General features: G+C 45.3%; 1 protein-coding gene across 1 annotated transcript; it reads left to right on the top strand.

The window, feature by feature from the left end:
• Positions 1-6,864: 6,864 nt before the first annotated feature.
• SST (somatostatin) lies at positions 6,865-16,445 on the top strand. The gene is made up of 2 exons (XM_054983807.1): positions 6,865-7,090; positions 16,045-16,445. Exons 1-2 carry the CDS (start codon positions 6,950-6,952, stop codon positions 16,255-16,257), a joined length of 354 nt encoding a protein of 117 aa, XP_054839782.1. The 5' UTR covers positions 6,865-6,949; the 3' UTR covers positions 16,258-16,445.

Raw genomic sequence — 16,445 nt, 5'->3', positions numbered from 1 at the left:
AGAAACATGTCATTAGCATGACTGATTTGCATATACCACACCCCCTGACATCACCTATCCTGGCTGTTTTGGACCCAATCCTGGCCATTCAAGACTGAAATTGGGCCCAAAATGTCAATAAGGAGCTGAAAATGGCCGCAAAGGGGCCCCGAATGGTCAGGATTGGGCCGCTGCTGAACAGGAGAGTGATCCACCACCCGTCAGAGGCCCGATCCAGGCCATTTCAGCCTCAATCCAGGACAAAATGGGCCCAAAAGGGCCGAGAGACAGGTGGGCGGGGCCACCTGACATGTGACCTCTTTGGGGAACGGCCGGAACTGCATTCCTGTGCGTTCCCCCTCAAAATGAGCCCTGGACTATTTTAACATTCCAGTCTGTTCTGTCAATGCTGATTGGAGCTCTGTGAATTGCAAACTTCCTGACACCCACGGGCTTCAGGGAAAAGCTTTCCCATGCATTGGGTTGGGGCAATAAGAAGAATCTCTCTGAGGCAGGGAGGAGAACAGTCTCTCCTTGGCAATTCATTCCCAGCACGTGGATGTCAGACGATGACCAGCGATTGAAGAAGCCTGTGGATTCTTGTATTTGCCGTCTCCTCCTGCCCCAGAAGGCCAATCTAGAAGTCTACGCAGGGTGTGTTGCTGCCAACTGGGAAGGGAAGGGTGAGTCAAAGCAGCAAGAAGAACAAAAGCCATCAGCTGTGCTAACCCAAAAGAAAAACCTCAAAACCCATTCCACGTTGTACCTTTTATTGGTGGTAGAAACTGCTATCAAGTCATAGGTGACTCATGGCGACCCCTGGTGGGGTTTCCATGGCAAGAGATTAACAGAGGTGGTTTGCCATTGCCTGCCTCTGCAAGCCTGGTCTTCTTTGGAGGTCTCTCATCCAATTGCTAACTAAAGCCCACCCTGCTTAGCTTCTGAGATCTGAAGAGATATCCACTTCAGGGCAATATCTTTTATTAGGACCAACCAAATGATGCATAACAACGTGCAGGCTTTTGAGTTCTCCAGAACTCTTCTTCAGGCTGGAGGTTACAAATATATATATATATATATATATATATATATATATAAATAGGAAAAGGAAGAAGCTTCAGGATGTGATGTAAAATAACACAAAAACACAAAGCAAAAACCTGTTTGCTGTTATTTGTGTCTTCTGTGCAACGTCACCATGTATGGCCTCTTGCGCTCAAACTGCCGGGACTGGAGTACACCAGGAGGTTACACCATCCCGAATCTTCTTCCCTTTCCATTTTTTTAAAACAAATTCTGTAACTTCCAGCCTGAAAAAGAGTTCTGGAGAAATCAAAAGTTTGCACTCTGTTATGTGTCATTTGCATTGGTCCTAACAAAAGGTATATGTGAAGTATGCTCTGGGATTTAAGACAGCAAGAGCACCTCCTCCAATGTCTTGACAGGGAGGGATTGATTCTCACTTGGCTTGTCCATTCCCCTCCCCCCATCAATATATAACTTCATTTTATAATAATAATGATAACAACAACAACAACAATTTATTTGATTTATAGCCCTCCCTCCCCACAAGCGGGCTCAAGACTGCTCCCCACCACGTATGATGAACTAGAGTTGAGTTATAAAATCACACCTCCACCCTATTTTTATGTGTATGGTGTGCAGCGAAAGGGGAAGGGGGCCCATCTAGGTTACTGGTAACTATGCTGTGGAAAATGACTTTGTGATTTTATTGTCTATTTACTGTAATTTTATCTACTGCTGTAACCCGCCCTGAGCCCGCTCATGGGGAAGGCAAGCTATAAATTGGATTCATAATAATAACAACAATAACAACAACAACAACAAATTACAACAGTATAATAATACAAAAAGAAACACAAACATTTAGATACATTAAAACCACAAACATTAGCACATGTATACAATCAAAAGTCCCAAGATGGCAGCCCCCTCCACTCTTTCCCAATCAAAATGTAAACAAGGGGGGGAGAAAAGGGGGTACAAACTGACGTCACCACAGTGACTACGCATATGGGAAGCTGATGATTATGTAGCACCCCCCCCCCCTTGACGGGAAACCAGTGGGGAGGCATTTCTAAGAATCCTTAGGCGGGCCTCAGCTGTACGCCTGGTGGAACATCTCTGTCTTACAGGCCCACCGAAAGGACATAAGGTCTTGGCTGGCCTGAGTATCTTCCGACAGAGAGTTCCACCAGGTTGGGGCCAGGACTGAAAAGGCCCTGGCCCTGGTAAAGACCAGCCAAGCCTCCCTGCGGCTGGGGACCACCAGTAGATGTTTTCCTGCTGATCTGTCAGTGTGTGCCTGAATTTTCCTGCTGATCTTACCCGCTTGTGCCTGAATTTGCTTTCTCTTCTCTTCCCCTTCTCTTTTTGATTTTCTAGCACAACTTTTTCCTGCTCTTGTACATGTTACATGTCTATAGACTAAGTGCTCTCTGGTGTTTTCTGCTCCCTACACAGTGTAGCTTCTTAGGAACAGCCAAACGTATCCCGTTCAGAGTATACACACACAGCATGGTTCACACAGCAGCTCTGCAGTTTGGAGTGATCGGGACGACAGGAACTGATCCACCCTTGCTCCACGACATGCCAAGCTGCTGTGCTGAGGCGCTCTTCCCTTGTTTTCTATTAGATTAGAAGCTATTACAGACTCATCCGTTACGATCAGTGCTTAGGAATATTTTAACGAAGTGCTTTCTAAGAATGGACGGGCTCAGCCTGAAACATCTTGCTTTTTTTGTGATCCCTAGATATTTGTCTGTGTTCAATAGGCATAGCTGCAAAACATTCTTGTACACATCTGCATGCACAAGCATGCACACACGCTCCCACCGTTGCTCTCTTTTCTCCCCTCCTTTCCTCTCCTTTCCAAATCAAACTGTTATGAAGGGGTAAAGGAGTAACCAGCTGTACGGGCTGGCTGTGTAGCCAGAACTGAATTGGAAGGCCTTCTTACGACCTTGTTTTTATTTATTTATTTTTATTGACTGACTTGTTTTACTGATGTGTTTTATCGACTTTGGGGCATCTTCGTTTTTATTGATGTGTTCTTATCATCTTGGTTTTGTCGTGTTAGTTGTGGGCGGCCTCGAGCAGGTCTGAAGCGTACAAATAAAAAAAGCGAAGGAACCTTCAATTCCCGATGAGTTTGTAGGAATGAGAGATAGTGGGTGGGGCATTGCTGAAAAGCCCTGCGCTGGCAATTCCTTCTTTGGGGGAGAGATAAGGCTTGGTGCGTGGAAAAGGCGGGATGCCGGCAGCAGGCATTTTGTGGGCCATTTTGAGTTAAGCCGAAATTCAAAAGGCTCATTGTCTGACTTGCCAGTGGGGCAAGATTTTTAATCAGAGTACGTTTTTCAAGTTCTCCTGCCTGCAGTTTAGCACCATCGTCCTCATCATCTTCAAGAGGATACTCTGTGCATGCTTAGATGCCTTTTCATTTCATATGTTTATTTGGAAAAGGTATATGCCATCTCTCCAGTGGCCTGCTAAAACAATAAAACTTCATAGATCCAGAGGAGTTAGCCACGTTGTAGCAGCAAAATAGTAAAGAATCCAGTAGCACCTTTAAGACTAACCAACTTTAATGTAGCATAAGCTTTCAAGAACCACAGCTCTCTTCATCAGGTGCATCGTCAGCTTTTGAGAACCGCAGCTCTCTTCGTCAGATGCATCCGGATGCACCTGATGAAGAGAGCTGTGGTGCTCAAAAGCTGATGCTGCATCTGACAAAGAGAGCTGTGGTTCTCAAAAGCTGATGATGCATCTGACGAAGAGAGCTGTGGTGCTCAAAAGCTGATGCTGCATCTGACAAAGAGAGCTGTGGTTCTCAAGAGCTCACGATGGATCTGACGATGCATCTGATGAATGGCAGGCGTGATTGGATAGGGTGGGATATGCAGAGGGGTAGTGGGTGTTGAGAAATCAGCGTTGGTAATGAGACAGGAATTGCAAATCTCATGAAAGAATGGGGTCTGCTGCAGAGGTGGAGTGAGTGAGGGGAAACTGCTGAATTGCAACTGATAACAAAGCTCAAGACAATGCATCCAACTGGACTGAATTGAGACCTGGGCTTCCTGTCTCATTACCAATGTTGATTTCTCCACACCCACCATCCCTCTGCATACCCCACCCTATCCAATTCCACCTGCCATTGTCATTCACCAGCTATTATCATTTGGCTTCTGCAATCACTCCACTCTCCAAGATATAAGGACAGATGGACTCACATTCTAGCTGTATCTGAAGAAGTGAGCTCATGAAAGCTCATACCCTACCACTAATTTGGTTAGTCTTATAGGTGCTACTGGACTCTTGCTCTTTTCTACAGGTATGGTTAGGTGCGGCATAGCAACACGGCAGTTAGCAACCCCCAAACTACAGGTGCTAGACTGATGCAAGAAGAGACTTCTTTACCCGTATGCACTATTCATTTGTGGAATCCCTGACCACATGGCGCATCCTCTAGCTTCTTCAAAAAAGAATGAGGCAAATTCACAGAGGATGAGTTCCAAATCCTATTAACCAGGAAAACTAAATGGAACCTCCAGAATCGGTGGAAGTCTACCCTGGAATATCCGAGGCTGGGGAGGAAACAATAGAGCCTTTGTGTCCTGCTTGGTGGACTGCTATTGGTCACTGGGAACAGGTGGATGGACTAGATGGTCTGATCCGGCAGGGCTCACCTGGCAGGAGTGCTTAAGTAAACTGGTATACTGTGATAAGCTATAACTATGAGGTTAAAAACAGGCCTGTCCTTCCAGTAAACACACAGTGGACGTGAAAGCATTTTGTGGACAGACGAGTCCGAAGAATCTCTCCCTGTATTTGGACACGACTAACTCGTTGGCCTTTCAGGTGCTTCTGGACTCATATATCTTGCTGTTCTACTGCAGACCAACATGGCTACCCACCTGGAACTATTGCAATGGGCAGCAAAGTTATTATCTGGGGAGGTGTTATTTCCCTTTAAAGAATGCTCTAAAAGCCCACCCTCACCATTATTCCTCCCCCCTCCCCGTAAAGTCAGATTCTCTCTTGTTTGCAGTGGTGTTTCCTGTTCGTGGCTGGAGGCTGTTGTGAGGCAGTGATCCCAAAAGGCCTTACTGCTGAGGAAATGGCTTGCAGGGCTCCGAAGGTGATGGAGAAGTCAAGGAAATATGAATAATTGCAAGACGATAAAAGAAAATAGAGGGTGGCAGAGGGATAATAAGCAAATGTGAATAACAACAATAATTTATTAATAATTGTTAATAAATAATAATAATTTACTTTATTAATAATAATACTGATGATAATAATAATAATGCTGATTTTGTGAACCTAGGCTAATTATGAGAGGGAGGCAGGAAGGGTTACATCAGTGCTTAGTTCTTGTGGCCCCTTCTTGAATACCCAGGGGGGTATTCAAGCCAAGCACCACCTTGGGGTCAGGTAGCAATTTTCCCCAGGCCAGTTTGGCTAGATATCCTGATGGTGTTTTGCCATCTTCTGGGCATGGAGCAGGGGGTAACTGGGGGTGTAGGGAAGGGAGATAGTTGTGAATTTCCTGCATTGTGCAGGGGGTTGGACTAGATGACCCTAGAGATCCCTTCCAACCCTATGATTCTACTCAAAAACTACCCAGTGGCTTTAATACTTTTAAATGGATTATTTCCTCTCTCAAAGGAATCGGTTGGCAATGATTTTCGCCCCCGTTCTGCAAGATACTCAAATGGGGAGAAAAGCTCTGTCCATGGCAGCGTGCGTGTGCCTGATGAATGAAAGCGCAATCCAAAGAAGGAGCTCAGGCGTATCTGCGGGGTTAGAAATGGTTCCAGCCGCCTTCGGAGTCTCTTTCCTGGAGCTGATAAAGGCCATGAGACTATCAAGCTGTCCAGACACCCACTCCTTTCAATGGGATCTACCCACAGAACCCACCCACCCCCCACGACGTATTTATTGATCTCTTGACTCAAGGCGGCTTGGGTCTAAAGTTGCTAACCGGTTCCCCTAAGGTGTCCTTCCTAGGCAACAGAAAAGAGCAAGAGTCCAATAGCACCTGTAAAACTAACAAAAAATTTGGTGGGATAGGAGCTTTCTTCAGATCTGACCACAAATGTTGTTAGCCTTATAGGTGCTACTGGACTCTTGCTCTTTTCTGCTGCTCCAGACAGACTGACACAGCTACCCATCTCGATCTATTCCTAGGCAATGTACTCGGATATAAATTCTAACGGGGCTCTTAGGACTTGCTTCCGCGCAAAAGTGTTTGGGGCTCGGATGCAGGCGACGACTTCTTGGTCAGTTGCTCTTCCTTCCACTTTCGCCGCGGCTGCCCCGGGTCAGTTTCACCCGCTCGTGTCAGTTTCACCCGCTCGGGTCACTTTCACTCCCTCGGGTCAATTTCACCCTCGGGGCAGTTTCTCTACTTCTCCACCTGAGGCCCTTTTCGCATCCGGCGTTTTCCCGGGCCTCTCCCGGGACAAAAAAGGAATCATCGATCCCCACCCCCACCCATGCCATCCGCCCCCCCCCCCAAGTTCAAAGTTGCCGAGAGATTCCCTTGCCTGCCTTCGGCTTAAGTCAACTTTGTCCCCCCCCACCGACAAAGACGGGGAGGGGAGGAAGAGGCGGCGAGCGGAGCGAACGTCACCCTGGCTCCTAAATCACCTTTTCGGCCCCTGCCCCTCCAGCGCTCCCCGGCTCCATCCACGTGTCAGCCCCATCACTTGGGGGTGATGGATCTCTCGGCTTAATGGGGCGTAAAAGCGGCGGCTCCTTTGGCTAGGGGTGGGGGCGCCTCTGCCTTGACGTCAGCAGGAGGCTTTAAAAGGGGGGGCGGGCGCCGGCGGAGATCCCAGACACCCGGCTCGGCACCAGCGACACCCCCGAGGAGAGCAGGCGATCGGCAGCGGCTCCCGGCTCCTTCCAGGCGAACTTGGGCAAAGCAGCCACCCTTGCAGCCATGCTGACCAGCCGCCTCCAGTGCGCTCTCGCTCTGCTCGTCTCGGTCGCCCTGGCGCTGAGCACCGTGGCCGCAGCCCCCTCCGACCCGAGGCTCCGGCAGTTCCTGCAGAAGTCACTGGCCGCAGCGGCGGGGAAACAGGTAGGCTCGTGACACGGACCCAGGAGTCCGGGGGGGGGGAGGCGAGGAGGGGGCGTGGGGGCACAGCCTAATGCCCCGCGGACCCCGGACCCAGAACACAGGAGTGCCTCTAGGCAGGCGCAGAAGGCTTTTTCGCTACCCTCCAATAAGTCTAGGTGCATAGGGTGTGACCCTTGGCATGTCTGAGCGCGAGCAGCTTTCTTTGTGCAAAGCCAGCTGGGGCCGCGCTAGACTGTTTGAGCGAGGAAGAGTCTTAACGTGTTTCTGAGCACATGAAGAAGGTTTCAGCCCCGCACTCTACTGGAATAGCAGGAGCAGAAAAGAAGTGCGAAGGACTTAACGCAACATGGAGCTCAGCGCCCCCAAACCTATCTTGATTGGGATGTTTCTAAATGGTGTTGTGTGAGATGAAACTCGGAACTGATAGGCTAAGGTTGCAGTTCGAAACAGACTTAATAGGGATTAACAATGCAATCCTAAACAAGAGTTACTCCAGTCTAAGCCCATCGAAATCAATGGCCTTAGACTGGAGTAACTCATTTTAGGATTTCACTGTAAGTCTTGTTAAGATAAACGGGACTTACTTGCGAGCAAACATGCTTAGGTTTGTGCTGCCAATTGTTATAAAACGAAGTTAAACTTCTGGATTGTTCAAGATGGGTAGCCGTGTTAGTCTGTCTGTAGCAGTAGAAAAGAGCAAGAGTCCAGTAGCACCTCTGAGACTAACGACATTTCTGGTAGAGTATCTGAAGAAGTGATTTTAAAAAAATGTATACTTGTGGATTTTTGAGCCATCTCTCTAAAGAAGCATTGGAGGTGCATGCAGATAAACGTACCAAAGGTAAACATGCAAAAGATAAAATCCATGATAAAAAAAGCATTCCAGAACCTCATAAAATAAATGCCACTCATAAAAGAGCAGCCGTGCAAATCTAAAAAACAAACAGCAAAGAGCGAGTCTAACAACCAGCTTGCCTGTAATTAATCCAGCCTGTTAAATGTGCTGTATAAATTGTCCCAATAAAGCCAGATCCTGGCGGAGCTGCTTAGGAGACCTGACATCTTTTGTCGCCCTGAAATATGAACGAGAGATGTACCACTCTCTAGAGCTTCCAAGGTTTGCTTGAGAGTTTTGTATGAATTTTGACTACTGGGCAATCTTAGTTGGTTATCTTACCTTTTCACTCCGAGTCCTGTCTGAAGAAGGGAGCTCTGACTCTTGAAAGCCGTACCACCAATTTTGTTAGTCTTAAGGTGTCACTGGACTCAAATCCTACTCTTCTTCTCTCTGTCCATTTCAGGCACGCTGCTCATTCTGTCATGCCTTTAAAATGTTCTGGGTTTTCCCTTTTTGCCACAACAGCTGCAATAGCTAGAAGAAATCTCCTTGTTCAGAGACAGTCTGCTGAAATTCCAGATGTTGGTGCGCACAACTGGAGGGCAGTGGGTTGCCTTCCTGCCTGGCTTCCCCAAAACATCTGTCTGCTAGAAACGGGATGTTAGACTGATCTCTTGTTGTAGTACCACAGGGATCTTCTTGAGTCTGCCAGACCCAAAGTCAGGGTATAAATTTAGTATGTAAATAAAATAGCAAATAAATTATAAAGCTTCTTGGGGCGCCTCAAAGACTAACATGTTGTTCATGGCATAAGCTTTCTACAGCCAGAGCCCAGGCAATTTGTTCCCTGCTGCTCTTTTGGGACACACCTGTGCTCTTTTGCGGCAGTTCTTTCCCAAATGCTTTCACTATTTTAAAATAATTAACAGGCAAATGTTATTCTAGAAAAGGCCCTCCGACTGATCTGGTGAAAGAAAAGTCCGCGCAGACCAGGGCAGCTTAAATAAAGGCAGGACTTTCACAGCCAGCCGAGGTGCTGAGGAGTTCTCCATGGTGCTGAAAAGTCCCCGCGTGCCAAAGCTTAGCTTCATTTACGCAGAAGTAAAACTTGCTGAATTCAATGAGGCTTGCGTCTTAGCAAATGTGTGTCGCAAGTTAACGGAGTGCTTTTTTGTATTGCACCAGCGGAAAGAAAGGCACGAAAGATTTAAAGTCTCTTTTAAATGAAATAGCTTTGCTAGTTAAACAAGCATCAAACTCTTTAGGGGAGTAGCAAGCATTTGAAAGGCACACAGCTCTTAAATGTGTAAATCCAATATGAACTCCTGGAAGATTTCTCCTCCTTTACCCTCTGACAAAACCTCAGCTTCTATGAAGACCTGGCTCATACATCGGTGCTTTCTCATTGCAGAAGGGAGATTCACTTGGGATTCTGAAAACTGGTTTCCTTAACCCCCCCCCCCCTGGATTCTAGCAGTTATCATATGGTGGGATCCATTAGGCATCGGGCACAGAAAGGATTCGACATGTGATGGATATTGGTGCTGCCACACCCACAAGTGGCAAACATTTCTCCTTGTCAACTAAGTAGTAACTTCAGAGTTTGTTATGGGATAGATGTAGCGATGTAGATGACCCCATACCATATGGAACTACTGTGAAGGGGGAAAATCATTGCATGGGGAAAGACTGGGAGTGTAAATCATCTCCCACTCCTTTGGTCAATTCTCTCTGAACATTTCTGTATACACTCAAGTGTATTCTGTAAAATAGGTCTGGATACGAGGAAGGGTCCTAGCACCTGCTTTGTACACATACAGCCCCAGTCTTAATCCCAAGCACCTCCAGGTAAAAAGCATCAGAGAGTAGGCAATGAGTAAGATCTCTGTCCGAGATCCTGGAGAGAGGCTGCCGATCAGAGTAGGCAATACTTTGGTTGACGAGTGATCCGTTTCAGTAGAAAGCAGCTTCATCTTTTGTCACAGTACACATGTGGTGAAGCCAACTCCAGCGTTAACTTTCTGACATGTGCAGCGGGGTAAGAAACACCCCTGCGTGACCTTGATCTCATTCCAAACACCAGTCTTTGTGAGCTTAGAAACGTCATGGTCAGAAATGCTATTGAGAGATCAGCTCCTACTGGCTAGAGCTGAAAATGTTTATAGCATTATAGCATTCGTATCTGACAAATGGACCTTGATAGCAAAGGGTCCAGTAGCACCTTTAAGACTAACCAACTTTATAGTAGCATAAGCTTTTGAGAGCCACAGGTCTCTTTGTTAGATGCAATGGCGCTTGGACTCTCCAAAGCTCATACCATGGAAATCTGGTTGGTCTTTAAGGTGCTATTGGACCAGGATCTTGCTGTTGGACTGCAGACCAACACGGCTACCCATCTAAAGCTGATCACTACCACCCCTATTTTAATCGAAAAGAGTCCAGTAGCACCTTTAAGACTAACCAACTTTACTGTAGCATAAGCTTTCGATTTTGCTACTACAGACTAACACGGCTAACTCCTCTGGACCCCTATTTTAATGATGGTGAACTGAGGAGTTAGTTGCCCCAAGCTCTGTTCAACTGAAGGGAGACACAAACAGGTGCCTGATGCTAGCAGAGGCTGAATGCATACTTATTAAAATGCACATCAAATCTGACCTAAGAAAAGTTAAACAAAAGGCTCAGGTGCTTGTCAAGCACAAATAAGAGGGAATGGCACTCTTTCCACTGTAAATTAGCAGTTGCTGTCCTGGGGACTGAAAGTCTGATCTGAGTTTCTTAATAGAATCCTATTGCTGGAAAGGAATAGGGGGCGACCCAGTCTACCTGTCATGCTCTGCCACTTAGATCCCCAGTTACTTCACTGCAGACTCTTCCAGACAGAGTCCAGTAAAAGTTTATTTATTAGAGATCCATCAGCACCAGTGCACTCAGTCTACAGCATTAGCAGAAGTGACGTAAATGGGCAAAGCAACGTTAGTTATAGGGCAGGATTCCCACCTTGGGATAGGGACTGTTAGAATTTAGGCGTGCAGGCCCTTGACAGATGGGGTAGGGGAGGGGAAGACAAGGATGAGCTTGTTTCATTTCAGGGAGATACGGCTCCAGCCGGCATTCCAAGGACATTTTCCCATGCCAGTCGAGAAAGCGAAAGCAGCCACCTGCAAGATAAATTACTCTTGGCTACATAGTCAGACAGTTACACAGATAGTACTTTACATATTCTCAGAGGCCCTGAGTACAGAGAACAATAAACATTCTTGGCAGATAAGCAGGGCACATCTGACACTACCACTCTGTGTTCTGGTTATCAGCCCTCCACTCCAGATTAACCCAAAGCAGAATACAATGTGTCTCAAACAAAGCCTTGCTACAGACATGACACCTGTCTATGGCACAATATGGATTAAATCCAGGTTACTCAAGGAAGTGAGCCAAGTCACGTTCTACAATGAATTTTAGAATTGCCATATTGCCACTAGCCAACACAAATGAGAGAGATTTCCTTTATGCTCTCAGTTATTTCATGTCGTAGTCATAGCACTGCCTTTAGCAGTTTCTTGGGTGGCTTTGCTGCAGAACCTGTCATCTTGCTGGATCAGACCAAAGCCCACCGAGTTCAGCTTCCCAAGTCCAGCTAGAGCCCACCAGATTTTGCTAGAAAGCGTCCAACTAGGACATGAAGGCAACACCCAAGTGCCAGATATTAGGTAGAGGGTAAGAATATATTAGGAGCCATGGCGGATCACTCCAATGTTCCATCTATTCCTTTTAAAATGTTTGCTGCTTTGGTGATCCAATTTGGGCAGAAAGACAGTGCACAAAAGTTCTACGTAAATAAACAAATACTCCTGTATTCTGTTTACAACAGTAGACAGACAGATGCTGTGCTATATCTGGAGGTCCCAATTAGCTATCATGGCTACTAGCCAACAATACACCCACCCTCCATAAATATGCCCCTCCTTAAGCTCATCTAAGCCAATAGACATCATTACATCTTGTGGCAGTGAGTTCCACAAGCCCTGTGCCTACTATGTGAAGTAGCACCTCCTTTGTCTGTCTTGAATCTACCGCCAAACAGGTTCAAAGAGTGACCTCGAGTTTTCAACTTAATTGAAACATGTTAGGCTCACCCAAAGCCAGATAAAATTGATCTGGTGACCACTTCTAGCCTGCAGATCACCAGCCGCTTGTTCCTGCATTAAACCGTCTCCCTCCCTTCCACCAATATCCTTTTTTAAAAAAAAAGTGTATTCCACATATTTGTGTCAGAGTCAGTGCGTGTTTGTGTTGAGCAAACTTCAGCTGAAAATCCAGATTTCTTTAATTTTAATTTAATTTAATTTATTACATTTATATTCCGCCCTCCCCGCTTTCGAGGGCTCAGGGCGGATAACAAAAATACAAATGTTAATACCATTAAAAACATTAAAAAAACACTATATCTAATCATTAAAATTACAGCTATGTATATAAATGTCATATATTTGCATACAAATAGATAAAAGCAGCACATAATTGAGATTTGATGTTCCATACAGTGGTTTTTCCAGAGTAACTATGTACAGTATCAAGTGTGGACAATAATAATAACATCTGTATCCGCATAGGAGGGCATATGGTTTGATCCTCCCCTCCACAGAGGGGGGGGAGCACCGCCTGGTGTCAGCCATATGCCTGTTGGAATAGCTCCATCTTACAGGCCCGGCGAAATGCTAACAAATCTTGCTTGGCCCTGGTCTCACAAGACAGAGCATTCCACCAGGCCGGGGCCAGGACCGAAAAGGCCCTGGCCCTGGTCGACGCCAGGCAGGCTTCCCTAGGGCCAGGGACCCTTAAAAGATGCTTCCCGCCTGACCGAAGAGTCCTCCGGGGCTCATATGGTGATGACCTTATACTCTCATAGATGCAGAGAAGTTAGCCGTGTTAGTCTGTGGTAGCAAAATCAAAAAGAGTCCAGTAGCACCTTTAAGACTAACCAATTTTATTTTAGCATAAGCTTTCGAGAATCAAGTTCTCTTCGTCAGATGCCTGATACAGAGACTCTGTATCAGGCATCTGACGAAGAGAACTTGATTCTCGAAAGCTTATGCTAAAATAAAATTGGTTAGTCTTAAAGGTGCTACTGGACTCTTTTTGACCTTATACTCTGCTTCTCATAGTCCTATCAATGAGGCCATATCAAATATGACCACATTTTTACAAGGAAAATCCTTCCGTGTAGGGAAGAGCATGCAACCCACATGTAGATTGTCAAATCTGAAAAAGTCTGATGAAGGCACATTTACTGTGGTGGGCGCAGGCAGCACAGATGTTGTGCGAAGCTGTGTGCAACAGCCACATTCCCATGCATACAGCAACACGCACACACAGATGTCAAGTATGAGAATGCAGAAAAAAATCACAGGGGAAAAAGAGATAAGTTTATTGAAAAGCTGGTTTCCACATTTCTTATGGCCTTTAAATATAAATGCACTTCCTCAAAGGAAACTGAAAGTCATCAAAAATAAGCAGGAGTCTCTTGGCGCATTAAGACTAACATGGTTTTATTCTCTCACAAGCTTTTGCGGATGACAGCTCACTTTGTCAGATACTGCTAGAATAAAAACTTGCTAGTCTTCAAATGCCACAAGACTTCTGTTTATTTTGCAGCAAAAGACAAACCTAACTACCTTTTTTAAGGTGGAAAACCAACAAAATCCTACAAAATATTGCAGAATATAGTCTTGCATGCGTACAAATACCTGTCTACAAATCCCAGAGGCAGTTTGTTAACCCACTGATTCCCTTTTACCTTCCGTGTATCCTAATTAATCTGTAACCACCAAGCAAGGAATACTTCATCTGTCCCTTCCCAGTAACTTTTTATCCTGCTTTTCCTCAAAAGAGGAGTGGTTGTATACGTGGTTTCCCCCCATTTTATTCAAGAGGAGTGGTTGTATACGTGGTTTCCCCCCATTTTATTCTCACAGCAACCTTGTGAGATAGGTTAGGCCAAGGGAATGTGACTGGCCTGGGGTCATCCAGCAAGCTTCCATGGCACAGGACAGAGAGAGAAACTTCTAGCTCCTAGTTGTAGAAAAGAGCAAGAGTCCAGTAGGAGCTATAGGACTGACAGAATTTGTGGAAGGGTATGAAGTTTCATAAATCACAGCTGAAGAAGTATCTGAAGAAGTGAGCTGTGACTCATAAAAGCTCATCCCCTACCACAAATTTTGTTAGTCTTATAGGTGCTACGGGACTCTTGCTCTTTTCTACTGTTACAGACAGACTAACATGGCTACCTGTCTTGATCTAGCTCCTAGCAGGACAGTCTAACCACTAAAACACAGATCCACAGGAGTTAGCCGTGTTCGTCTGTAGCTGCAAAATAGTAAAGGGTTCAGTAACACCTTTAAGACTAACCAATTTTATTGTAGCATAAGCTTTCGAGAACCACAGCTCTCTTCATCAGATGCATCTGATGAAGAGAGCTGTGGTTCTTGAAAGCTTATGCTATGATAAAGTTATTTAGTCACTAAAATATAGCAGTTCTCACTGGCATTTCATACATCTGATGAATTGGGCGCTAGTAAAGGACCATAACACCATACACCATAACTAATCATTTACAGTGCAATCCTAAAAAGAGTTACTCTAATCTAAGCCCATTGAAATCAATCAGCTTAGAATGGAGAAACTCTTCTTGGGATTGCACTGGTAATCTTTAAGATATCATAAGGACCCACATAAGGTGAACTATATGTGAGTTTTTTTAAAAAAAATTCTTAACAAGATGATAATGTGCCTTTCACATATTTCCAGGAGCCAGAGTATTAATATGAACATTCAGTTATTACACAGCTGTTATAATAATTTACAGCTATCTAAGACAGGAAACCTTTGCAATCTAACGGAATTTGAGGTATAACAGTATGCAACAGTAAATGCTCTGACCTCTCTGAAGGTAATATCTGGGTTTACCTCCTACTTCCGGCTTGCTTTCTAAGCACAGAGCGTTCGTATTGAATGGCTTGCTAAAAGCAGCTTTGGCTGCGCTGGGAGAATTTGAACTCTTGGCATCGTGATACAAATTGTTTTAAGGATAATTTAGACAAGTAATTTGAGCCCAGAGCAAAGGAAAAAGTTCATCAGCGGAATAAGAACTGGCTCACACAATACACACTCATATTTTTATTTGATACATGAAGACTGGATTCTGAATGTGTGAAGGGGAGACGCAGGAGTATTGGTGTTTGCCACGAAAGCTAAATTTGGATGCCGTATATCGCTGAATTCCGTTTAACGGGGGACATGGGTACTGTTTGTTTTGGCCTTCCCCGAGGCCTCTAGATAGCTGTTGTCATATTCTTAATAGACTCCACTGGAGAGCATCGAGTTTGAGGTTTTAGTGGTGGAAATTCTATCTGGTACGTTCTCTGAGTGTTCCATTCAGACATGCAAATATAACCACTGATGCTGCAATCACTAAATGATATCTGATGAAGGAAGATCTGAATCTCAAAAGATCATACCTTGGAAATCTAGTTAGTCTTTAAATTAGTTAGTGTTTAAGTTGCTAGTGTACCCAAATCTTGCTCAGTCATTAAATGTGTTTGTGTAGGACTTAAGATGTGGCGGCATCTCCTGTCTTGAAGATCTTGAAGAAAAATGGCCAGGAATATGTCAGAGTAGGGTTGCCAGCCTCCAGGGAGCAGCTGGAGATCTCCTGGAATTACAACTGGTCTCCAGGCCACAGAGATCAGTTCACCCGGAGAAAATGGCTACTTTGGGGGGTAGATTCTATGGAACTATGCCATGCCAAGGTCCTTTCCCTTCCCAAACCCCACTTTCTCCAGGTTTCTCCAGGTTTCAACCCCCAGATCTCCAGGAATTTCCCAACTTGGAGCTGGCAATCCTATGTCAGAGATATTTTTGGTATCTCTTGTCCCAAGATGGAGATCTTAACTAGGTTGTACTTTTAGGTCATCATCCACTTTTTTATTCTAAACGAAGTAAGTGTTAAGACTAGGGAGATATCATTGGTCCAGTGAAACATACCACTTCCCGCCCTACTCAGCCACAAAACCAGAATCAATGAAATTTTAACAACAAACTCTCTTTTTCTCTAAAGGAACTAGCCAAGTATTTCCTGGCAGAACTCCTCTCAGAACCCAGCCAGGCAGAAAACGAGGCCCTGGAGTCGGACGACATGTCTCGTGGCGCTGAGCAAGACGAAGTCAGGCTGGAGCTGGAAAGATCGGCCAACTTGAACCCAGCCCTGGCACCCAGAGAACGCAAGGCCGGATGCAAGAATTTCTTCTGGAAAACATTCACATCTTGTTAGCTTTGGAAGTTTCTTCCTTTCCCCCCACCCCCGCCTCAAGCCTCTCTCTTCTTCCCCCAGCCCCTTTCATGTCAGGGGCTGAAGACTGTAAAATATAATACACTGTTAAGGTAAAATGAAAAAAAAATACACAAAAAGTTTGGGTTTGATTTGAAGTTGTTTTAATAAAACATTCTGTTTCAATTGTA

This window comes from Eublepharis macularius, chromosome 6 (assembly GCF_028583425.1).
Source record: "Eublepharis macularius isolate TG4126 chromosome 6, MPM_Emac_v1.0, whole genome shotgun sequence".
Taxonomy (NCBI): Eukaryota; Metazoa; Chordata; class Lepidosauria; order Squamata; family Eublepharidae; genus Eublepharis; species Eublepharis macularius.
This window is presented reverse-complemented; position numbering and strand designations above follow the sequence as displayed.